Source organism: Pyrus communis, chromosome 2 (assembly GCF_963583255.1).
Source record: "Pyrus communis chromosome 2, drPyrComm1.1, whole genome shotgun sequence".
Classification (NCBI taxonomy): domain Eukaryota; kingdom Viridiplantae; phylum Streptophyta; class Magnoliopsida; order Rosales; family Rosaceae; genus Pyrus; species Pyrus communis.
In genome coordinates, this window is record NC_084804.1 from 6,047,640 (window position 1) to 6,072,507 (window position 24,868).

The 24,868-nt window shown below is 38.2% G+C and overlaps 3 protein-coding genes and 1 long non-coding RNA gene across 5 annotated transcripts; 2 read left to right on the forward strand and 2 right to left on the reverse strand.

The window, feature by feature from the left end:
• Positions 1-176: 176 nt before the first annotated feature.
• On the reverse strand, positions 177-1,775 carry LOC137721556 (berberine bridge enzyme-like 14). Its single transcript, XM_068460656.1, has one exon. It carries the CDS (start codon positions 1,773-1,775, stop codon positions 177-179), a length of 1,599 nt encoding a protein of 532 aa, XP_068316757.1.
• Positions 1,776-9,024: 7,249 nt separating this feature from the next.
• On the forward strand, positions 9,025-11,246 carry LOC137726621 (uncharacterized). Of its 2 annotated transcripts, XR_011067653.1 has the most exons (5): positions 9,025-9,225; positions 9,327-9,396; positions 10,111-10,173; positions 10,875-10,944; positions 11,088-11,246. It is a non-coding gene; the product is annotated as an uncharacterized lncRNA (long non-coding RNA). The 2 variants fall into 2 exon arrangements; XR_011067652.1 differs by lacking the exon at positions 11,088-11,246 and having other exon boundaries at positions 9,027-9,225; positions 10,875-11,069.
• Positions 11,247-15,394: 4,148 nt separating this feature from the next.
• LOC137724620 (berberine bridge enzyme-like 17) lies at positions 15,395-17,011 on the reverse strand. The gene has a single exon (XM_068463375.1). The coding sequence runs from the start codon at positions 17,009-17,011 to the stop codon at positions 15,395-15,397; it is 1,617 nt and encodes a 538-aa protein (XP_068319476.1).
• Positions 17,012-23,312: 6,301 nt separating this feature from the next.
• LOC137724621 (uncharacterized) lies at positions 23,313-24,510 on the forward strand. Its single transcript, XM_068463376.1, has 5 exons — positions 23,313-23,330; positions 23,435-23,527; positions 23,642-23,740; positions 23,825-23,905; positions 24,007-24,510. Exons 1-5 carry the CDS (start codon positions 23,313-23,315, stop codon positions 24,430-24,432), a joined length of 717 nt encoding a protein of 238 aa, XP_068319477.1. The 3' UTR covers positions 24,433-24,510.
• The last annotated feature ends 358 nt before the right edge of the window (positions 24,511-24,868 follow it).

A 24,868-nucleotide genomic window follows, 5' to 3' on the forward strand; every position in this document is an offset into this window, starting at 1 on the left:
AGAAGTAAGAGAAGAGAAAGAAAGAAAACAAGAGAAAAAAAAAAAAGAACGATTATATAATTCATGGAAGCAACGTCAAGGTCCCTCTATGTCGTAGTTTCTCTAATCTCAACAAAATCTTCATCTTTTATTTCTATATCTGCAAAATACCAAAAACAGCTCCCTCTGCTTCTCTTTCATAGTTCCATGGATTTATTAGTTGGAATACTTTGTTCATTTCTGAAAAAATTGTCAGGATCCACTGCTGTCTTAATACGCACTAATCTTTTAAAATTACCCTTGAAGTACTTAGTTCCATACACATTTGCTTCAGTGTATGCACCTTTTAAATTCGTACCAACGTCAAGGTCACGATAGTTGTAAAAAGCCTCCCTTGGATTCTTGGACACATGAGGAGTCATTGCTTCAAAAAGTTTTTTCATCAAACGCAAGTACTTTTTGGTGGCCTCAACCCCTTCCTCCTTCCAGTTAACTGAGTACTGAATCTTGAATAGGTTGCCTGCTCTATGAGGAAATGGAGTAGCTGTCTCAGGAATCTCACTCATTTTTCCTCCATAAGGATTCCACAGCATCATAACTTCTCCAATCTCAATCATCACCTTCCACAAGGCTTCCAAATCCGTCTTTGAAATTGGTTCTTTCACGTAATCGGATTTGCGCTTCAAGAACACTTTTCCCGAGCTGGGGAACCTGTTGAGCAGAACATCTGGAGGAGTGGTTCCATTTCTGTAGTCAGCCCAAAACAAAACTGATTGAATCCAACTCATCTCTATGCAATCTTTTTTCTGCAAACCCAATTGAGGAAGGCTTTGGCTCATCAGCTTCAAAAGTCTATCGGAGTTCCCCAAAAACAAGGAAACAAAAGAAACCTCAATTGTTCGATTGACTGGTTTATGAACGGCTCTTATGAAGAGATCATTATCTAGCTTATCAGCAACCTGTTGCCATTTCACAAGAATGTCTGTTGCACCTTCTGCCAATGTTTTTTTGACATCAAACACCGTTACCATGGCAGGAACCCGGACCAGCTTGATTTTCCAAGCAAGAATGACCCCAAAACTTGATCCACCACCTCCTCTAATGGCCCAAAATAGATCTTCCCGCATTGATTTTCTATCAAGAATTGTACCATTTACATTTACTATTTTTGCATCAACAATGTTATCAGAGGAAAGCCCATATTTTCTCATCATGTTACCATAACCACCTCCTGTGAAATGCCCACCAGCACCAATTGTAGGACAGACCCCAGCAGGGAAGGCATGGTACTTGCTTTTCTTAAAAATTGCATAAAAAATTTCACCAAGTATAGCCCCAGATTGAACCCATGCACTTTCATCTGCCAAATCAACGTTGATGGACCGAAGAGTAAACATGTCAAGAAGGATGAAATCTTTTGCGTCTCTGGATACATAGGAGACGCCTTCATAGTCATGTCCGCCACTTCTAATTCTAATTTCCAAGCCAAGGGTTTTGGCACATATGACTGTGGCTTGAACATGGGATTCGTGCTTGGCTGCAATAATCACCATAGGCTTCGGGATTATGGGATCCATAAATCTGAGATTTCTCACATATGACTGCAGAATAGAAGAAAAAGAGGCACTTTTGGGGGTGAAAAGTGCCTCAGAGATTGGATTTGAGGAATGAGAATGATTTGAAAGGCATTGGAGAAAATTGTATTCAACTGAGGATGAATTGATAGATGACACTGAAATCAAACTAAAGATTGGAAATGCTGCACATAATAGTATTACATATTCTAAGGCCTTCATCTTTTAATGAGTTTTTATGTTTCTGATTCTCTAAAGAGAAGAGTGCCTTTAAAGAGGAGGAAGCGATGACAATGGTAATTAAGGAATTGAAGTTAGTTTAATAATGGTTGATTTTTGTGAATTGTGTTTGCCAAAGTAGAACCCAAGTGGATATGTTGACATTAATTGTAGGAAAGAAATCTTTGTCTAGTGGTCAATTTGTATGCTTCATAACTTTTAGTGAAAAGCAAAATCATGATTACTAAACTTGTGGCATTCCAATTTGAAAGGATTATAATTCTCTCTCCTTCTCTTTCCATGCCCTTTCCTCTCTTCCTCTCACATTTTCTTATTTTGTCTTTCTCTCGTTATAAAAAATTAATATAAAATGTTGACATGGCTTAACTGTGACCGTTCAAATAGGAGGGGGAGGGAAAAAAAGAGGGGAGAGAATCCTACCCCAATTTGAAAGTACCATAATGGTCCACATGTACACGTTCATTAATATCATATCCTACGATTGAAACAGATTTGCAATCCTAACTATTCGCAGTAACGAAATATAAAATTAACTAGCAATGCACAATTAATATACAACAATGAAGGATTTAACAAGATAAAACCTACGAAAATTTCTCGGGAACTTTGTCACGTAGAAAACAATCTACTATAAATCAAACAAATACAAAAAGAGAATTGTTATTAGCACTCCAACTACTAGACATGTATACTAGAAGGCAGCTTCGCCTTTCACGCCCTTGCTAATTGAGTACTCGTCAAATTTTCTCTCTCTATATGAAAGTGTGGCATGACAAGGTTGCGGTCATTGATCAGTCCAACACGAACTTTGCACAATACTTCTTCTCAACGCATATGAGATCTGCAATCATGCAATATAAATTATATGAATATGATTTAACACAATAAATCAATTACGAGAATCACAAAGAACATTCTCATATTGATATGCTCTCTGTTTCCGCTGAAACATGCGGCAACCCTAATGCGCATATATATATATATATATATATATATATATATATGTGACAACCCGTTCCAAATTTTACGTTTTTATTTTATTTTAAAAACGTGAATTTACGAAATTGCCCTAAAGGTAAGGGCTTTGACTTCCGTTGACCATCGACTTGAGAGATGTGGGACTTATTCTTTTAGCATATCCTCGTAGTACTCATTGGTACGAACGTATAGGCAAAATTTGTTTGCGAGACCGGATTATAACGGTATAGTTACGGACGTTCGAAATTGGTTATTCAAGGTTTAGTGTTAATTAAATTAAATCCCCAATCAGAAATTGGTTATTTAAGGTGAAGCACAATCAGAAATGGAGGAAAAAAAAAAAAAAAAAAAAAGGAAGTAGTTCCCGTCCACCCGCACCCACCGCGGGTCCATTTTCCAAGGCCGATTCCGGCCAACTCCGGTGGAGATTTTCGATGCCACCACCACCATCTTGAATCTCTCATTCCCCTCTACAAAACCCACCCAAGAACCACCTTGATTAACCATGGTATGTGGCGGTTGGAGGTTACAAAAGTTGACGAAAATCAATGGTGCTCCGGCCACCCTTTTGGATTTTCCGGCAAATCGGCAAAGCGATGGCCGATGACACCACTTGGGCTTTGTATCCCATCATCCCAGGAGCAAAACCCAACCAATCTTGACCCCGTTGGACCACCGTAGACGACGAATTGACGTCGGGAAGTTTTAGGCACCCGCCGGCTTTGTGGGCAAAATTGACCTTCTTCCGTCCACTTTTGGACTTCATGGCAGGTATGAAAGTTTCTCCACTCACTGAGATCTTCATTTCTGTGAAGTTTGAGAATTTTTGGAAATAGTTGGATTTTCCGGCGAATCGGGGCGGCCGACCGCCACCCGCGGCGGCGCGTGGCCAGTGGGCCGCCAATGCTATTTTTAGGCTATGTCAAATGTCTTGAATTCAGTTTTTTCATTTGAATGACGTAGGTTGATAGTTGGAACCTAAATTCGTTACGATACGTTACTTGATAAAAATGTGAATCGATAATCCGACTGTTGGATCGTCACCAAAACTGGATACATTATAATACGTAATATTTAAAGATCATAGGAATTTATGGATCGGGAATCCGACTTATGGATCGGGAATCCAACTTACGGATCTTCCTGAATTGGATTTGTAAGTAAAATAAATGTTCGCGGCCACTTGTTTTAGGTAATTGGCGGAGATCTGACCGTTGGATCGTAATGAAATTTTAATATGTTATTCTAGAAACATATTGTGGATCGTTGGGAGTTGCGGATTGAAAATCTGATATCCGGATCTTCCGGGTCAAGTTATACAGGGTTGTAAATCCTACTGTCGATCTTTGATCGACGGTTGACTTGTGGTCAATGGGTCTCAAACTATTTTATAATGTCGTTGAGGTTGTGTTTTATGTGAATTACATATTCTGCGGATAAGAGTTCTGAGATGTGATTTGATAATTGGTCACAGGGACCAATCATTCAGGACGCCTCGATGCGTGTGCTAGAGAATCATAGCGTGGACTCCAGGTGAGTGCATCTTTTCCTTTTTATCGTATATATTTTTTAGAGTTCTATCGACGCTTTTAAATTGATTAGGCATATTACTTTGATATATAATTATTGTGAATGCTTGAAGTATATGAACTACGAATGGCTTGATCCCTGTTTAGGGTACGTAGGCAGTCTAACGAGACGTTAGATGCAGCCATAAAATATTTGAGACAAAAGCCTTGCTTGGGAAATTGAGTAATGCGAAGGAAATTGGTAAATGAAAGTTTTAGTTTTATGAATTAGTTAGCTAAATTAGTGTTAATTGGGTCGTCATGGATAATTATCCCTAAAAATAAGTAGTTCGGGAGTAGGGCGTTATTGATTGTACACTTCACACCGTATTGTTTATAATTGAGAATGTTACGACATGGTTGAGTATTAGATTGCACCATGGTATATCAATATGTATATTACTTGCATATAATTATTGGGAATGCTTTCAAGTGCAAAGGTGAACTCATGACACCCAGGTAAGTTCAGGTGAGTTTATGGTACTAGTTGAATCGATTGCGTTATAGCATGACTACAGTTATGTGTTAGGCAACTTCGATACTGTCATACTGGTTGCCATGAGTTCCACATGTTATATTGAGATGCATTGAGAGCTCATAAACCTGCACCCCGGTGTTAGCGCTCCCACCCGTGGCCAGGGCACAGTCCTTCACGTGATGTTCACCTCCCGCACCTTACGCTCACCTTGGATTCAAGGTAGGTGCACAGTCATGTCGTACATACCACTTTAGGTGGTTCCGACTCGTAGGTGACCCGCGATTATTCGCCCAGTCTTCACGTGATCGTAGCACTTGAGCGTATTTATTTACACCCAGTCTTGTCGTATAGACCACTTTAGGTGGTTCCGACTCGTGTGCAGGTATACTTATTGAGCTATTGGCTAGCCAGGATTGATGAGATATGGATAAGTCGTACAGGTCACTATAGGTGACTCCGACTTATATGCTAGCCAGGATTGATGAGATATGGATAAGTCGTACAGGTCACTATAGGTGACTCCGACTTATATGCTAGCCATGATTGATGAGATATGGATAAGTCGTACAGGTCACTATAGGTGACTCTGACTTATATGCTAGGCATGATTGATGAGATATCGATAAGTCGTACAGGTCACTATAGGTGACTCCGACTTATATGCTAGTCATGATTGATGAGATATGGATAAGTTGTACATAGCATTTTAGATGACTCTAACTGATATATCACTTTGTATTGATTTAGTTCATTTGGCCTACTTATTAATATATGGTGGAGTTGATGGCAAACCGTGGTTTTAGTCATTTCTGAGTATGGTTTGGATATATGTATATATGTTGTACTGTCTTATGGAAAACGATACGGGTTTTACATTTAGGGGCATTACTTTTAGAGAGGTAATAACTTTGGGAAGCTTGTTTTTATTGCTTCCTCACACCTTCTGTTTGGTGCCCTCCAGGTTTTAGCTGCTAAGTTTGTATCGACAAGAATCTGTGGCGAATCTTAGTATTGATGGATATTTCTGAGGGTATGATTCTTACCCACACTACTGTACCTTACCTATGCTCTGACATCGCGTGTGAAATGGGTTCGCACCCACTCGTAGCGCACTCTGGTACTTAGACACTTTTAGATTCAAATTTATTCACTTTTTATACACTATCACATTTTATGGCTTCGTCACCTTCCAGGTGTCGGCCAACACAGCTCGATTCAGGGTTCAAGTGGACTTTCTGGATCGGGGTGTGTCATATATATATATATAATAAACCTTGTTTACACCTAGCTGAGCTGCGGCTACAATTTTAATGGGCTAGACTAACCTAATCAACAAAGCCTTATCAAATAAACGCACCACAATTCACCAATTTAAAAACTACAACCCATAGTATATAAACAATAATATTTAATTAACATTTTCAAATCAATATTAGACCTTGTCTATATGAATGTAAATGACAAACTTGTGATGTCTTTGATTTTGCTTGATGTTCTTGCTATCGTTAGTGCAAGAGACTTAGACTCAACAATTACATATAAAAAAAGGCTTTTTAGTTAAAATGGTCATTGAGATTTGCATAACATATCACTTTGGTCCTTGAGATTGTCAACTATCCATTATTTTGGTCATTCCGTTAAAATCTTCGTTAAGTGGTTCCATAGCTCATACCAGAAACTGAGATTTTTTGCTGGAAGTATAGGCAATTTTCAAAGCTTCGTAACTCAATCGTTTCTTAACCAAATTCGACCCATAATATATCAATATGAAGATAGGAAATTGTTGAACAAGATTATACCTATTTAGAAGCCCAGTGGTTGCTGGCGATGGCCGGAAAATAGCCTAAAAGGTGACTAGTCCATAAGAAAATTGGAAAACTCACCGGAAACTGGGTAAACTTTAAACATTACTAACTTCTTCAATACTCAACGAAATCAAGTGATTCAAAAATGAAAATCATACTTCTCGATGAGATGAAGAGAATGGTACCTTCGCCGTGGTTTGCTCGTAAAATGGCTCGAAAGTGGCTAACTCGATAAGACCAAGACAACCACTTTCGAACCGTTTTCCGGCCAAAACACAACGAGTTAACCGTTGAAAAGCTACCATTCTCTTCATCTCGTCGAGGAGTATGATTTTCGGTTTGAATCATTTGATTTCGTTTAGTATTAAAGAAGTTATGAACGTTTAAAATTTACCCAGTTTCCGGTGAGTTTTCCAGTTTTCCCACGGACCGGTCACTTTTCAAGATATTTTCCGACCAAACCTCAGCGTTTGAGCTGTCAAGAAAGGTACTTTTCTCTTTGCCTCGTTGAGAAGTATGCTTTTCTTTTTTGAATCACTCGATTTCGTTGAGTATTGAAGAAGTTATGAACGTTTAAAATTTACCCAGTTTTCCAGTTTTCCCGCTAACCAATCACATTTCAAGCTATTTTTTTGCCAAACCATGGCGATTTAGCCTTTTAAAAAGGATCATTCTCTTTTTATCGTCGAGAAGTATGATTTTAATTTTTGAATCACTCGATTTTGTTGAGTATTGAAGAAGTTATGAACGTTTAAAGTTTACCCAATTTTACAATCTTCCTGCGGACCAGTCACTTTTCAGGTTATTTTGCAGCTAAATCACGGCACATTAGCCCTGGAAAAAGGTATGATTCTCTTTTTATTGTTGAGAAGTATGATTTTCGTTTTTGAATCACTCGATTTCATTGAGTATTGAAGAAGTTATGAACGTTTAAAGTTTACCCAATTTCCGGCGAGTTTTCCAGTTTTCTTGCAGAACAGTTACCTTTCAGGCTATTTTACGACCATCACTGGGAACCATTGGGCTTCCAAATAGTTATAATCTTGTTTAACACTTTCCTATCTTCATTTTGATATATTATGGGTCGAATTTGGTTAAGAAATGATTGAGTTACGAAGCTTTGAAAATTGCCCAAACTTCTGGCAAAAAATCTTAGTTTCTGGTCCGAGACCACTTAACGGAGTTTTTAACAGAATGACCAAAATAATGGATGGTGGACAATCTCAGGGACCATTTCTATTGATTTTCAATCTCAGGGACCAAAATGATGTGTTATGGAATTGCCAATTCTTGCACTAACAACCTCCTCCTCTGACATTTCTTAGACAAAACCAAAGGAACGTCAACAAACTACAATTGACTCAAACCGAGTCACTAAACTAATTTGCTTCCAATGAATGACGCAACCAACCTGCAAGTCACTAAACAACGGAACCCGTGAAGCATGTATGGGATGAGAAGATAAACGAATCCAAAGTACCACATATGAAAGAAAAACTATGATCCCCTTAATGTCATATCAAAACTATGATCCCCTTAATGTCATATCCCTGTAATAAATACATGCTCTTCCTTTTTTGTCAAGGATATCCAAAAAAATGATAGAACCAACCAAACACAACCATGTAATTAAATTCAACAAGAAACTATCGAATGCCGATGCATAGCATGAATACCACGTAAGCATTGAACAACATAACCAATCCTAGAAGACTTGAGAGATAAACATGAACTAATATGAAACTGATAAACAAAAACACTCCCCCCTAAATATATGGCAATCATGATGCAAATCCAAACACACATGATATGCAAGTTGTGAAGTTCAATCCCTTGTTTGATGATTGTCTCTCAGGCAAAGCTTTTCAGGATAAGTGTTGAATTATGCTTTACACAAGAGATAATAAAAATTTAAAACTAGAGGTTTAGTTCTCTTTGACTAGAGCAAGGTGGTCAGAACGAGTACTGAATCCAGTGGTTTTAGTGTGTGTGTGATTCAGAAACATGTAAGAGAATGCAATCAGGACTTTGTTCTTTCCTCTAACTTGTAAGAACCCACACTAAACCAATGATTAAGTGTTTGCTCACCGACATTGTTGCTCGGCCTGCATAAAATATATAACTGGAAAATTAAAAGTTGGACACCTTCTTGCCCAGTAGGAACCGTTGTAATAACCCGTCCCGGGATTTAAGTAGGAAAATGGGTATTTTTGTATTTTCACTAAATTTGGGGGATACCTTTCTTTTTAAAATTGTTTTTGAACCTTAATTGGTGAGCCCAAGGGGCCCACCCCCTGTTTTGTCCCCCGGTTCCTTCCCTTTCCCTTTTCCTTTTTTTCTGAAAAAGTCTTCTCTTCTCTCTTCTCTCTTTCTTCCCGTGCTCTCTCTCCTTTCTCCTACTCTCGGTGCTCTTTCCTCCGACAAGAACACACACACACACACACCCATGCCCACACCTATAGCTCTTTTCTAACCCTGTGGTTGTGTTTTGGACGTCAAACCACGAAGAAACCACCCCGGAGACATTTCTCAGTTTTCCGGCGAGCATCGCCCCTTTCGAGGCAATTTCCGGCCAAACCATGGCGAGTTGGCCGGCGTGCGAGGTATCAGTCTCTTCGTCTCGCTGAGTACTACAACTTTCCTTTTTGTTTCACCTAATTTCATTGAGTATTGAAGAAGTTACATTCATTTGAATCTTACCCAGTTTCCGGCGGACACCCGTGGCTTCCAGGCTGTTTTCCGGCCAACTCCGACCACAATGACGGGAACCAAGGGTATATTTCGATTCCTTACCTTCGGGGCTTCAATTTGGTATATTGAATGACATGTTTTGGTTGAGTTGTGAGCTCCAACGGAGCTTGGGAACTTTCCGGCCGAATTCCGGCGTCCTTCTCCGGCGCACCCAGGCCTTCGGGCCGTTCTTCACCCTCACACGGGCCTTAGGCCTGTTTGGTCTCTGGCCCAAAGCCCTAAACCTTTTCCTTTTTATTTTTATTTTGTTTCATTTTAAAAACCCAAAGGCCTTAGGGCCTTGGTTGTAGCCCAAACCCATTTCCCTTGTAAATTAGGCCTTAGGGCCGTGTGAACCAAGCCCATCACCCTTTCTGTTATGGGCCTTTGGGCCGTATGGGTTAAAGCCCAAACCCAACCCACCTAAAACCTAAACCCAATTATCCTAACCCAAACCCTTTAGGCCCAAACCCGGATCCAACCCAAGTCCAAACCCTTTAACCCAACCTGGATCCAAACCCGTGACCCGTTGACCCGAACCCGGACCCGGTCTGACCGTTGACCCGGTCAACGGTCAGCGTTGACTTTGACTTTGACCGGTCAACGGTCAACGTTGACTTTGACCGTTGACTTTTTGGGTTTTCGTGCGGGACCCCTCCTAGGCTAATTTCGACGTCCTGAACCCGTTTCCGATGTCCGTTTTCCCAAATTCAGTCGTTTGAGTAGAGTTTGACTAAATGTACCATTTATGTGCTTAGGGGCGATTATCTGTGGCGTTTCCTTCTTCGCTAGATGGCGTGGCTTTTCGACGGCGAAGTACTGTGAGTGGACCCCTTCTAAAAATGCATGTTTTAATGGTAGAATTGCATACACAGAAAAGCATGACTTTACGATTATGTTTTATGAAACGTTTTGAGATAACATGCTTACTAAGGCTAGTTTGAATTATTACTATTTTTCCTATAACCCATGTTCTTATAGCATATCTGATGGATGACGATATGATATTTAGAACATGTTTAGAACACCTCTTTATAGTATAGATGATGAATGACTTTATACTATGAAGTTGATTTTCAATATATGTATGTTCACTGATTTTGTACTTACCTAGTGGTCCTTTCCGCTACGGGACGTAGGGATAGATCCGGTCCGTCCCGGGCGACGGTTTGGTGTTGGCATAGGGCCTGGAGTGTGTTTTCCTCTGACTGTCTGCTCAGAGACGGGGAGCCGGCAAGGGGCCTGAAGTGCATTTTCCTCTGACTGTGTGCTCAGAGACGGGGAGCCGGCAAGGGGCCTGAAGTGCTATATTGGACATTCACTAGTGATTATTATTTTGTGCGAATGATGATTTGAGACATTGCACGACATGCTAGATTTCGGAAAACCTATGTTTATCATTATATTTGTGTTTTCATAAAACCTGGGGGTTAGTATGTTGATAACTGTTTTATTATATATATATATATATATATATATATATCAACTTGGTCCACTCATGTTTGTTTTGCGCCCCCTTCAGGACTTAGAATCGAGGCATACAATCCCGACGTCCAGGCACTTCCGCATCGGCATCTTCTAGTCCTCTCGGTGTAGGACCCACTCCTTTGTTTCATTCAATTTTATATTATTTTCTTTTAGTATTCTAGATTAGAGGTGTGCTCTGAATACGGTCCGTATTTGCATATTAATTATTCTTTTATATTTATAAACCTTATTTATCCCTTGTTTTCAGCATTTGCACTCAATAAATGGCTTTCGTCACCTTCGGGTGTCGGCCAGCACGTGCCTATCCTGGTATTCGGGGAATATCGAGGTCGGGGCGTGTCAACCGTTCTCACAAAGTTTAGACGTTTTCATATCCTGGCTGTGTTCTCTTGTACCAGAAATTATGTGTAGCTTTTTCTACATCGTCTCATCTGATAAATTTTCTTATTCTTTTCATTACTTTTTCTTTGCTTTTCAAGACACACACTTGTGGCACTTTGAACATTCAACGGGAGCTTAGATTAATCACAAGCATGTGTGTCCCACGTTGTAAGAGTGACAATTAATTTCTGACTAGATCTCCACTAGTATTTGAAGGTGAACAAACAAATAGTTTGAATTGAAAGCTACACCAGTTTTAATAAACAAGTAACAAGTTTTGACTTTTGACATTAAAAACAAGTCCTTCGATAGCCCAAATGCAGCATTATTTATTGTAGACACAGCAACCAAGCATGCAATACACATTCAATCTTAAGTTCAAGAGAGTTGCAGGGATTGAAATCAACATGCAGCCCTAAGTAATGCAAAACCATTACAAATGCAGAAACATTTCTTTAAAAAGTGAACTCATGAATGAACAATTTTCTTTTACTGTTAAAAAATAAGATAAAATCACATGATCCTAATACTACATGAGTATACATATGGTTAGAAAGCATTCAATCCATTGAATAATGAGAAGAAAAAGATGTGTGAGCAGTCAAGCATGTGTTATTGTCTTTTCTTCTCCAAACTAGTTTCCTTTAGAATCATGAAATTGAATAAGTCTTGAAATTCTACTAACCTCTTTGAGACGGCCCTTGCAAGGTTTCTCCTTTACCGATGCGGGATTTTTTTTGAAGACAGATATCTCTTGATTATTGGTTATTGTGTAATCAATGCCACATCAGCCAAAGTTGTTAGAATTTTTGTTAGGTAGTTAAATGGTTTGTTAGTTGGTTTATTAGTTACTTTTGGTTAAGTAAGCTTGTATTGTTTAGTATATAATGTATTTCAACTTACAAATCTAGTCAGTTGTTACTTTCCTCAAATATACAAAACTTTCATTTCTCTCTCTCAAGTTTCTCTCTCTAGTTCTTCATTTTCCTTCATCCTTTATTATTCTTTGATTCTTTCTCAATGTAGTTAACATGGTATCAGAGCAGGTTGTCCCACGTGTGAAACCAAACAGCCACATGTGATCTATGTCACCCTGCTGTGTTGTTCATGTGTTAAGCTTAAAAATTCGCCACACGTGAGGGGACGTGTTGAGAATGAGTCCCACATTGATGGGAGGAAAGACCTTGCATGGGCTTATAAGAGGTTGGGCTACTCCCCACGAAGGGTAATCCCGTAAGAAGTTGTTATACCGGCATAAGGTTGTGCTATGACTCCTTTATAAAAGGTTGTTCTTTGTGAAGCTCCTGTCAGAGGCAGAGGAATATTGGACTTTTGGATGTGTGCAGCATAGTTCTTTCCTAAGATCTTGGTCTATACGTTGTAGTGAGGCAGTGAATATATTTGGAGAAAAAGGGTATCATATTTGGTGTGGACAATTACTTTCACAGGTTACTGTACAATGTTGGATGACAATCTGTCTTTGGGAAGATTGTATGTGCAAAAATAATGTGTCATTGAAAGGATGATATAGGGTTCCCATCCTCATCATGGGATGGATTATCTTCATATCGCATCTTACTCATCTGGGTTGCCGCTGCCATGTTGTTGGGTGAAATTGGAAGAGGTCAGAGAGACACTGAGCTTTGCCTTCGTCGGCGTCTTAGTTGCAGGTGAACTTTGTCTTTGTCCTATATTCAAGATAGCAATTTAGCTCTGCTATTATCTCAACAACTTTCGGTCACTAGTCTTTATGTGCAGCATAATCAAGTTGGAAGGTGTTTACAACAGTAAGGTCACTTGCTACTAGCAGAAGTGTAGCTACCATAAAGTTTGGCAACCTATGCCATAGTTTTTCAAAATGGGCAGAAGTAAAAGCAGTTACCACAAGAGCATCATTGCATTTAATTGATAGAGGATCAGGTTGCTACAATCTCAGGCTTGGTAACCTAGCTGAGATTGAGGGGGAATGAAGATAGATGTCTCTTGATTATTGATTATTGTGTAATCAATGCCACATTAGCTAAAGTTGTTAGAATGTTTGTTAGGTAGTTAAATGATTTGTTAGTTGGTTAATTAGTTACTTGTGGTTAAGTAAGCATGTTCCATATATAATGTACTTCAACTTACAAATCTAGTCAGTTGTTATTTTCCTTAAATATACAAAACTTTCATTTCTCGTTTCTCTCTCTAGTTCTTCATTTTCTTTCATCCTTTATTGTTCTTTGATTCTTTCTCAATGTAGTTAACATTTTTTAACTTCACATCCTCATATGTCCATCATTTGTGGCGAAATTTCAAACCATACACCTAGACAATTCGAATTGGGCGACATGGACCATGTGTGGTGGTTGGATTTCACATGTGGCTGCAAGATTAATAGTTGCTTGGACATGAGATTCATGCATGGCTGCAAGAATAGCCAATGGTTTTGGAGTTGTGGGTGTTGAATATCTTGTTGAGAATAAATCTCAGACATTAAATTTTGAAGTCAAAACCACTTGACAGTTAAATTTTGATGCCTACGGGTAACCTTGTGCTTTTACCCTTTTATTTTGCCAGACATTATGTTGAAATAAAAGATCTAGCCTATTGAAGAAATTAATTTTTTCACTAAAGTGGAAAGGTTTGAATTTTCCAGGATACAAATAGGGTATTGTTATGGAAACTAAATTTTATAAACCAAATGATGTAATTGTTGATAATTGGATTATGAGTAATGCTAGATAGACTAAATTTGTAGACTACATGATGTGTCACCAATAAAAAATAAGCATGTTAATCAACACTTAAGTAATAATCCAATCATTGACTTCTATATCATTTAACTTACAAAAAATTTATCTACAAATTTAGTCTCTCTAGCATTACCCTTGGATTATTACTTAAGTGGGGATTAATGTGCATATTTATTTTCTATTGGTGACATCATTTGGTTTAAAAATTGAGTAATGCTAGGGAGACTAAATTTGCAAACTAAATGATGTGTAACCGATAGGAATAAGCGCGTTTATCAATGTTTAAGTAATCAACCAATCATCAACTTCCATGTCCTTTAGTTTTCAAAACTTTGTCTCCAAATTTAGTCTCCCTAGCATTACCCTTAAAATTTTGGTCTACCTAGCATTAGCCATACAAATATATTATCCGAACTGATTTTCAAATAAACAAGGATGTCTTGCTAGGGTTGGCCCAAATGTGGGTAAACATAAGGAACCTTACTATATATTGGGTCAAAATAACATGTGTCAAATGTTTTTATTTATTTATTATTATTATTGAAAAGGGTACGATCTTCTTTAAAGAAGGTGGTAAATGTTTGACCTCTTATATTGTTACTGAAATAAAATTGCACAAGGATGCATTGAGGTGACGATGGCATTCACCTTGTAGTTCATCAAAATTAATTAGAGTTTGCTAAAGCATTGTCCTATATAAGGCGACTTTAGTACATTAATATTGCACGAGTTGCAAACCTTAATAATATTAATGGAGGATATAATTTGTTATTACTGTTGAATAATAAGAAAACGCGTTAATCTAGAATATAAGAGTATGTTACACATAAAACAGAGAAAATGAATTCACCAAAAAAAAGAGAGCATTCTTAATTTTTGTAATGTGGGTTTTTTAATTGTTAGTACTTGATTTTTGTAATGTGGATTTTTTTAGTTGTTAGTGTGATTTTCTCTCGTGTTTGTTTTTCATGGTTTTTCTTGTGATTGTGCATGCATGGTTTGACGTACTATTGCAGTTTAGTCAATGAAATTTATGTCTTTCGCTAAAAAAACCTTAATGTATTCCTTTGGATTCAAATTAGCAAAAAGATATACTATAATTTGCAGAACTTCACAAAGACAGTTACGTTTTAACTCTAAAGTTCAACACTTGCCCAAGGGATCCATCACAAGTTTAGACCAACAATTGTCTAGACCAAAAACTTAATTTGGTTACGTAGGTAGCTTGTATATCATTTTAATTATTGCACATAATATATATATATATATATATATATATATATATTTTTTTTTTTTTGCAATATGTAACCAAACAGTTGTGATTATTATTTATAGCAAATAGATCAGTACAAACTGAGCAAATAAATCATGAAGCAAATTAACCTTCTACAACAACACTGAAAGAAAAACATTATGTGTTATTTATCTTGTTTACTAATTAAAGAGGTGGAATACTTTGTTCATGCTTGAAAAAATTCTGAGGATCAGCCACACTTTTCACACGCACCAACCTCTCAAAATTACCTTTATAATACGCGCTTCCATAAAGCTTAGCGGTTTCAAGGTTTGTCTGATTACGCAGATTCGCAGCAATGTGCAGATCCCTGTAGTTTTGTAATGCCTCTCTTGGGCTCTTGGAAACAAATGGAGTGGTAGTTTCGTACAATTTTCTTGACACGTTTAGGTGCCGATTATTAGCCTCAATCCCTTCTTCCAACCAATACGTCCAGTACTGGATCATAAATAGGTTTCCAGCTCTGTGAGGGAATGGAGTGTCAGACTCAGAAATCTCACTCATTCTTCCTCCATAAGGGTTCCATTGCATGTGAGTTGTCCCTATATCAATCATCATCTTCCATATGGATTCCAAGCCTTCTTTTGGAATAGGTTCCTTCACATAATCCGATTTGCCTTTGAAGAAGAATGGCGGAGGCTTATTTGGCCTGCTAAGTAGAGCATTTATGGGGGTTCCAAGTGGGTATTCAGCAAAAAACAAAGTAGATTCTACCCAACTCATTTCAAGGCAGTCCGTTCGTTGTAAACCCAATTCAGGAAAGCTCTCATTTATCAATGAAAGAAGCTGGTCTGTTTGCCCTAAGAACTGACCAAAGAATGTAACTTGCCCAGTCTTATTATTCTTGCCTTCTTGGCTAGTACTATTAGTAATAGTATTAATGACTTTTGAAGTTGCTCTGATGAAGATCTCTTTAGGCAGCTTAGGTACAACATGTTGCCACTGATAAAGAACATTGATAGCGCCTTCTTCCAAGGTCTTTTGAACTTTGAACACAGTCACATTGGCAGGAACTGTAACCAACTTGATCTTCCATGACAGAATAACTCCAAAGCTCGCTCCACCACCTCCTCTAATGGCCCAAAACAGATCTTCTCCCATTGACTTTCTATCAAGAATTGTACCATTCACATTAACTATTTTGGCATCTTCAATGTTATCCGTTGCAAGGCCATATTTTCTCATCATAGGTCCATACCCGCCACCACTAAAGTGGCCACCAGTAGCAACAGTTGGACAAACTCCACCAGGAAATCCAAAAGCCTTGCTTTTCTCAGCAATTTTGAAATAAAGTTCGCCTATAATAGCCCCAGCCTGAACCCAAGCGCTCTCATCCGTGACATTAATGTCAATGGATCGGAGATTAAACATGTCAAGAACAATATAGGGGACATTTGGTATGTAAGATATGAAGGATAGGCCCTCATAGTCATGCCCACCACTCCGAATCCTAATATGCACCCCATGTTGTGCACAGATGACAGTAGCTTGGACATGAGATTGATGCTTGGCTGCAACAATAGCCAAAGGTTGTGAAGTTGTGGTTGTAGAATGTCTGAGGTTTCTAATGTATGCCAGCAAAACAGACGGAAAAGTGGTATTCTCACGGGTGTAAATGGCTTCGGAAATTGGAAAGGAGGATTGAGAGTGTTTTGGAAGGCAGTGGAAAAAATCGCCGAGAGATGAATCGGAAGTTGCCCATGATATTGAGAGCGCAAAGACACAGAGAATAAAGATTAGTGGACAGGTTTGTAGCTTCATCCTTTTGTAGGGGATGTTCCTTCTACAGAGTTAATTAGGGTGTGGCTCTTCCTGATCACTTCTACTATTTATATAAATATAAAATGCGCGCTAAATTTAATTTCGTGCATGAACATTGCATTTGCATTCCACACATTTCTATTATTGTCGTTAATTATAAAGTAGTCATTTAAATTTTTAATGCTACATTGCATCCAACAGATTCAAAAATTTTGGTAAAATTAATTTAATCAAGAAAAAAATCGGATATTTTAACATAAAGAATTGTTGGGTTTTTCTAACCCATGATGAGTTGTTCTAAGTTTATTAGAATTATAGTTTACTGGATTAAATTGTTTACCCAATTGGTTTTGTTTCCCAATTGAAGTTGTTTACCCAATTTAAATTGTTTCTCAACTAGAGTTAGTTTCTTAATTGAAGAAGGATTCATAGCTAGATTCCAATTAGGATTTTTTATCAGATGTCCTTGAAGGGACAGATTTCAATTAGGATTAACAATCCTTATTGAAGAAGACGTTTACTATATCTTAAATTGGAGCAAAACAATAAATTGTATACCACTCAAGGAGTCAAAGTGAGATAAGGCGGCAAAGTGCGTGCGAGAGAAAAGAAAAAAGATATAAGAGTATATTTCTTGTTCTTGTTCTTTCAAGTTACTCGTCAAGTCTTAATCCTAGAGGCTTGGCAAGATTATCTGTTGTACTCATTATCAATAGTGAAATATTATTGTTGTTGCCCAGTGGACGTAGGCACACATTTCGCTCAACCATATCAAGTTTTGGTGTTATTTATCTTGGTTATTTTGTGTTCGATTTCTCGAGTTTGTTATGCTTTTCCCATTCTTAAATGCGATATTCAGAACGAGAATATCATCTAACTTTACGATAGATTGGAGGGTCCTAAGACTCTATATTTTTTAGTCATCTTCACTTTGAAACACGGAGAAGTGAGTGCAAGTTGTTCCCATTTTCCAAACAGTAAAACCTCAGTTCCTCGTCTACCAGATCAGCTCCTTCTGTATTTTGTGAGAAACTCTAGAATTAATTTTGTCGAAGGAGACTATTAGAAGGGGATTGAGATGTTGAAATGACTTATTTTGGATGGAAACTTAACATAATTAAGGTGAGATGACAAATTAATGATTCGAAAAGTTAGTATGACAAATAGCTTAAAATTTTAATTCATATGACACATTGAAAAAAAAAAAAAAAAAAAAAAGTGTATAAGTCATAACTGAGTTGAATGAAGCTTTACAAAATATAAGGATTTGTAGAAGTGAAGAACACAATAAAAAGAATAAGCCCTGAAAGATGAAGATGATCGAGAGAAGGAAGGAGAGAGAAAAAAATGGATTTGAAATTCTCATTAATTGAACAAGATCAATCCAACAGTACATATATGGACAATAGTAACCACCAAGCTTATGTGACAAGTATATTCAATCCACATCACTACAACATGACATTCTTATGTCATAACTCAATGTGCTAATGGCACATGGACCACTAAAGTAATGACGCATGGACCACTAAACTAATGACACATGGACATTAATATATTGTTATTAATAAATTCATGTGACATTTCAAAAATTAAAAAAGGTAATTAAAATCGTAAATAGTCTGAAGTTGGTAAGAATAATGTGTTCCATATTTGTATTCATGTTTGAGTTTTCCTCTCATAATTTACGTTAGAGTAGAACAAGGTTCTAAAAAATGTTAGGCACTAGTCGGGCGGCAGATTGGGGCCTAGCGCCTAGGTGGATCATAGCAATAAAATAATAACTTTATACATTTTGAATAATTAGTAATTTAAATTAATTTAATTCATAGGCATAAAATAATAAGTCAAGACATTTTAAATGATTAGTATTTAATTTTGAAAAATAAAAATTAAAAACCCCACGTAATGGGTTGTGGTTCTTTAAAATTTTAAAATCAAAGGCTTGTTTTGTTAAAAAAAAAAAAAAAAAAAAAAAAAAAAACAAAAACAAAAACAAAAATCAGCTTGATGAGGTGTGTCCCTATTTTATAAAAATTGACACGTGTGAGGTGTGACCCCTCCCCTTCACCCCACCCTTCTCACATCAGGCAGAATTTTCAAAACGGTGTGCCATTTTATGCCTTGGAGAGCACACAACATTTTTTTTTTGGTTTTTCCCTTCCTCTTCTTCCTTGGAAAGCGGAAAGCATTATGACTTTGGATTTTTTTTTTTTTCCTTTTTTTATTCTTCTTCTCCTCCTATTACTCATCTTCTTTTTCTTTTCCGTTTCCTCTTCTTCTGTTTTGCTCTGTAATTCCCCTTCTTCGATGGAGTGTAGAGAGAAAGGGAGCCACGACGGCGAGAGAGAGAAGGTCGTGGTGCAGAGAGGGAGTTGAAGCCGAGATAGTGTTTTCAATTCTGGGTTTTATTTGAACTTCCTTCCCAAAATCCCTTCACTCCTCCGCCTAAATCACCGCCTAGACTGCCTAGACCGCCTAGGCCGTCTAGGAGCGCCTAGGCGGGCGACTTAGAGGTCCCCAATTTTGCCTAACGATTTGGACCGAAACGCATCGGCACAACGACACCCAGCGCCTAGGCCGAGTTTTAGAACACTGGAGTAGAATACCTTGTTTTTTTGCTAAGCTTGTCATTTTTTGGCATCTAGGGTAACATTTAAAGTTGTACAGTACCTGTAGACATTTGATTAATAGTATAGTAGAACCTTTTAACATTTTCTTATCGTAGTAGGTTTTGGATTTTGATTTTAATTTTATCTATTTAAGGTCTTTTTAGTTAAAATGGTTTATAATATTGGCATAACTCTTTATTTTGGTTTCTAAAATTTAAAATCGATAAAACTAACCCTTGAATTTGTCCACCGTCAATCATTTTTGTTCTTTTGTGAAAAATTTATGTTAAAGAATGAGAAAATAACAAATATACCCCCAATTTTATCAAATCATTTTGGATATTGCTTATTAGATTGAGGATATTTTTGTCACTTTGGTCCTTTTTCAATAGAGATTTTTCACGGAAATACCAAAAGATTGACGGTGGGCAAACTTAGGGATCACTTCTATCACTTTCAATTCTCAATGATCAAAATGAAGAGTTATGCCAATATCAAAAATTATTTTGGCTAAAATATCATTATTTAAATAAGGGCAAAGTTGAAAGTTTGATGGAAAATTATTGAGTTCAAATAAAAGTTTGAAGATACAATTATTGAGTTCAAATAAAAGTTTTTTAAATCAAATATTGAAAATCCAAGACGAAAAGACAAAAAAAGTCCAAAACGAAATTTTTGGACACTAGTACAAAAATCAATTTGCGCGACGGAAATTTGCACGACGCATCAAATTTCGTCGCCCAAAGTGTGTTTGCGCGACCCTATCCTAAACGCGTCGCGCAAAGCTATTTTGCGCAACGTACTTTGCGCGACGAAGACGACGTCGCGCAAAACAGCTTTGCGCGACGAATACATCATCGCGCAAAGTTGCATTGCGCAAAAGACGTTTGCGTGACCCCTATATGCGTCGCGAAAGATTTTGGCGCCAAACGAAGGATCGTTACCGCTTTTTTTTCCAAATTTGCGCAACGAAGGCAGAAACACGTCGCGCAAAATAGCTTTGCGCGACGTAGTTGGGAAGGCGTCGCGCAAAACAGCTTTGCGCGACAGAGTTGTACCTACGTCGCGCAAAGTCCTTTTTTTTTTTTTTTTTTTTTTTTAATCCCTTTTGCTTTTCTTTTGGGGTTCTTTCATTGCATTTTCCTTTATGGTATCCACTTGTGTAAATATTTGAAATTGACGATCCAATTAGTTCATTGTTGAATTCTGAATGTTTGTTTTTTGCGATTTTGGCGTATGCGATCTCGAAGCATATACAAATAAGTTTGACGGTCAGATTGTTGAAACTAGTTTCGTACAATGCGTTTCCCATCAAATTCAATGGTATATGTATTTACTAAGTAGATTTCAATTTATTTATTTTGTACTCATAAGCAAAAAAAAAAAGGACTTGGCGCGACGTAGGTACAACGACGTCGCGCAAATATGTTTTGCGCAACGTAATTGTACCCACGTCGCGCAAAATCCTTTTTTTTTTTTCCTTTTGCTTTTCTTTTGAGGTTCTTGCATTGCCTTTTCCTTTTGTGGTATCCACTTGTGTAAATGTTTTAAATTGATGATCCAATTAGTTCATTGTATTCATATAGGGTTAAAGAGTGTAGCTGTAAAAAATCATCAAAATCAGAGTTAAAATAACCGTTAGATCGTGATTTTTTTGTTTATAGCCGTCGAAATGGGCCAATTTGAAGCCATGGAAGAGTTATAATAAGTTATAATAAGTTTTTGTTGTATGATTAAATTTCAAGAGTCCGAATCACTTAATCTACAGGCTGATTAAATTTCAGTGAGCAATACACTGAATAAAATAAAGCATGTCCATTGATCTCCGAGAAATTACAAGTGCGTACAAAAAAAAAAAAAAAAAAAAAAGATTGCTCATTTGTGAAAATCGTCTCCGGCCCTTTGTGCTACTCTTGAACTGGGCAGCATGATTCTTTTGGTCTCCCCCGAAGGTCTGAGCTTACCCCTTCTCTGGAAGTGTATCAACCGTTGTAAATTCCATCTTCTCTTTGGTGATTGCATTGAGGCTTACTCTTGAACGGGTTCTCCCATCGTTGATTTTCCTTTGTGCTACTCTTGAGCTGGGCAGCAGGATTCCTTTGGGTCTCCCCCGAAGGTCTGAGCTTCCTCTTCTTATCTGTTTCTTTGTTCAATCTTTCCAATTCGTATTGAAAAGGGTTAGAGGATAGCTCAGCATTTGCTTGTCTCTACATGCTTCAATGTATCTTTTTCCCCTTGCCTTACTTGCTCCCCCTTGCAGAAGTGGTCCCTTCTCTGGAAGTGTATCAACCGTTGAAGATGACTACTCGAGAGCAACGCTAGGTAAGTAATCAGGAATAGATTCCAGGCAGTTGGCTCCAGATCGGAAGACTGGCTCCAAGTGCCGGCTGATTGCTTCTTTCACTTTGCCATGCGAGTAAGAACAAGGACAAAGAAAAGGACAGGGAAAGAGCATGATATGAGATACATTTGCTTTTGACCTTGATGATATGAGATACCTTTGCTTTTGAAGAAGCGGTGAATGAATCAGCGCATGTATTTCCTCCTGGGTCATATGTACTCCAGGTATCTGGTATCATCTTTGGGGAAGAAGAAAAATTTGAGTATTTCAAAAGGCTTTGCTGGGAGTGCGCCCTCAGAGGTGAGGGAGAGTTGGTGGGCATTTTCTTCAAGTCTGCCTTGCCATAAGAGACGAAGGTCGACAAATATAGGGATTTTCTGAATAGAAAGTGGTGGTACTGTTCTTTTACCCTTGTCGACAAACGTTTCTTCGATTTCTGAACGAACGGCTCTTCGATTTCTGAACGAACGGCTCTTCGATTTCTGAACGAACGGCTCTTCGATTTCTGCATGGCAAAAGTAGTCACGGGTGCGGCTCTTTTGACAAAGCTTCACGTGATTTGCGGAGGAAAATCCGGCTCTCTGAATAGGTGGACGCATCGCCTTGGCATTTTATAGAGTTATCTATCACCACAACAAACACACTCTGAAGAATTCCCATTCTTGAAAATCGACTCCGGCCCTTTGAGAATTAATTTCATCCACCCCTTCTCTTTGAACACTTTGAAAAAATGGCAAACCCATCAAACCTTAGCTTAGAATTAAGTCTCAGCAGTGATACGGGCGCGCCGCGTCAAGGTAATGTATGGCGCCCTTCTTTCCTATCTTCTAACGGTCCCCTTACAGGTGAAGACTCCGTGGTCCAGGACGCCACAACAGCTACAATAGTAGCTAGGAACCTCCTCACTCCAAAAGATAGTAGGCTGCTGTCAGGACGGTCCGATGAGTTGGCCGTTCAAGAGTCCCTCGCACTTAGTGTTCAGTGTGCGAGCTCTGTGTCCAATATGGGCCAACGCCTACTTGCCCGCTCCCGTCAGGTGGAATCATTGATGGCAGAGGTGGAAAGTCTCAAGCAAGAGATCAAACTGCTTAAGCATGAGAATAGAAGTTTGCACGTGCTTGCAAACAACTATTCGACGGGCATGAAGAGGAAGCTTGATGAGCTGCAAGAATCCGAAGGTCGGATTCAAAGTGACCGTCAAAGGTTTTCGGCTTATCTCCAGAGGCACCTTTTTCCTGGGTCATCCAGCATTTGTCCAAGTATTGAGGCCTCGAATGCTCTATATCCGATGCCTTCCGCTCCGATGCCTTCCGCTTCAATGCCTTCCGCTTCAATGCCTTCTGCTCTGATGCCTTCCGCTCCAAGAGTTTTGCCACGTAGTGGGGCTTCAAGCAAACAACCTTTGTGAAAGTTACATTCTTTTATGGAGTGGCTCTGTAAAAGAATAATTTGTCCGGCATTTGTCCGGAGATTGCTCGCCTAGAAGGTTGCCCAAACGAGTTGAAGGACCGGCCAGAGGATTGGGAGTGGCTCTGTAAACATTTTATGGATCCAAAATTTGTGGTATGTACATAATACTTTAATAATAATTTACTGTTTTTGTTATTTTTTTTTAAGTTTTTTTTTAATAATTTCATTCAAATAATCGCACTAACATTTATATTGTATGTTTAACAGAAGAAATCTATTGCTGGCAAGAAAGCTCGGGACTCAAAGACACTTCTCCACCATTCCGGTTCAAAGCCCTTTTCGTATAGGCTTGAGGCACGACGTCAGGTAAAAGTATATTAATTTTTAAATTTTATACATTTTATTTTTTATTATTGACTAATAAAATTTACTTAATGATTTTTTTTTAAGGAGGGTTCTAAGTTCCCACAGATTGACTTGTTCAATGACGTTTACGTTCGACCCGGCAATGAGACCGCTAAGGAGATTCATGTAAGTATATGTAATTCTTATTATTCTTATTTTTACGAATCGTTCAAATATTATTTATATTTTGTTATTAAACATTATATGTTTTTTCTTTATTAATACAGGATGTTATGGTGGAAAAGTCCACTGCTGTTCTCCAAGAAGCAACATCGCAGCTTCCCCCGGAGACCCCGATCGAGGACGTCAATGTACCCGAGGATGCAGATATTCAGATCGTGACTGAGGTCTTGGATCAGAAGTTGGGTCGTCGTTATGGCAAGATTGTTCGATGTATGGGGAAGGCGGGGGTTCGTGAGACGGGTGCCTCCTCTTCCAGATCGTCCACAGGAGAGGTCAATGCCTTGAAGGAGGAAGTGACAACCCTAAAAGGTCAGCTTGCGGCCCAGGGCGAGTACATTAAGGCCCAGGACGAGAGGATGAGTATGATTGTACAAGCCTTAGCGATGTCCGGCCTCCAGATCCCGATGCCAACACGTGATGTTGCTCCACCTTCAACTTCCCAGCCACTTCACCCAGCTGATACCCAGTAGCATGATGTATCCTAGAAGACTAGTAGTTGTTTTTTTGTGTTTGGACATCTTGTGTGTACATTTTTATATATTTTATAATTAAATACTTTTTCTTGGTTTAATAATTATTGTTTAGAATTTCATTACAATATTTATTAAAAATTAAATAAAAAAAATTCTTTGGCCAAAAAAAAAAAACAAAGGGTTTGCGCGACGAAGAAGTGATCTGCGTTGCGCAAAACCACTTTGCGCGACCCAGGTTCTTAGTTGCGCAAAGTTGTTTTGCGCGACGCAGGTACATTTTTATATATTTTATAATTAAATACTTTTTCTTGGTTTAATAATTATTGTTTAGAATTTCATTACAATATTTATTAAAAATTAAATAAAAAAAATTCTTTGGCCAAAAAAAAAAAAAGAAAAAGGGTTTGCGCGACGAAGAAGTGATCTGCGTTGC

What these genes read in the sequence shown, in the direction of transcription:
- LOC137721556 (XM_068460656.1), bottom strand. Translation starts at nt 1,775, where the DNA reads ATGAAGGCCTTAGAATATGTAATACTATTATGTGCAGCATTTCCAATC.
- LOC137724620 (XM_068463375.1), bottom strand. Translation starts at nt 17,011, where the DNA reads ATGAAGCTACAAACCTGTCCACTAATCTTTATTCTCTGTGTCTTTGCG.
- LOC137724621 (XM_068463376.1), top strand. An exon ending in TTATGGATCCAAAATTTGTG is followed by an intron (nt 23,528 to 23,641) that starts GTATGTACATAA and finishes TATGTTTAACAG; the next exon opens with AAGAAATCTATTGCTGGCAA. An exon ending in AGACCGCTAAGGAGATTCAT is followed by an intron (nt 23,906 to 24,006) that starts GTAAGTATATGT and finishes TTATTAATACAG; the next exon opens with GATGTTATGGTGGAAAAGTC.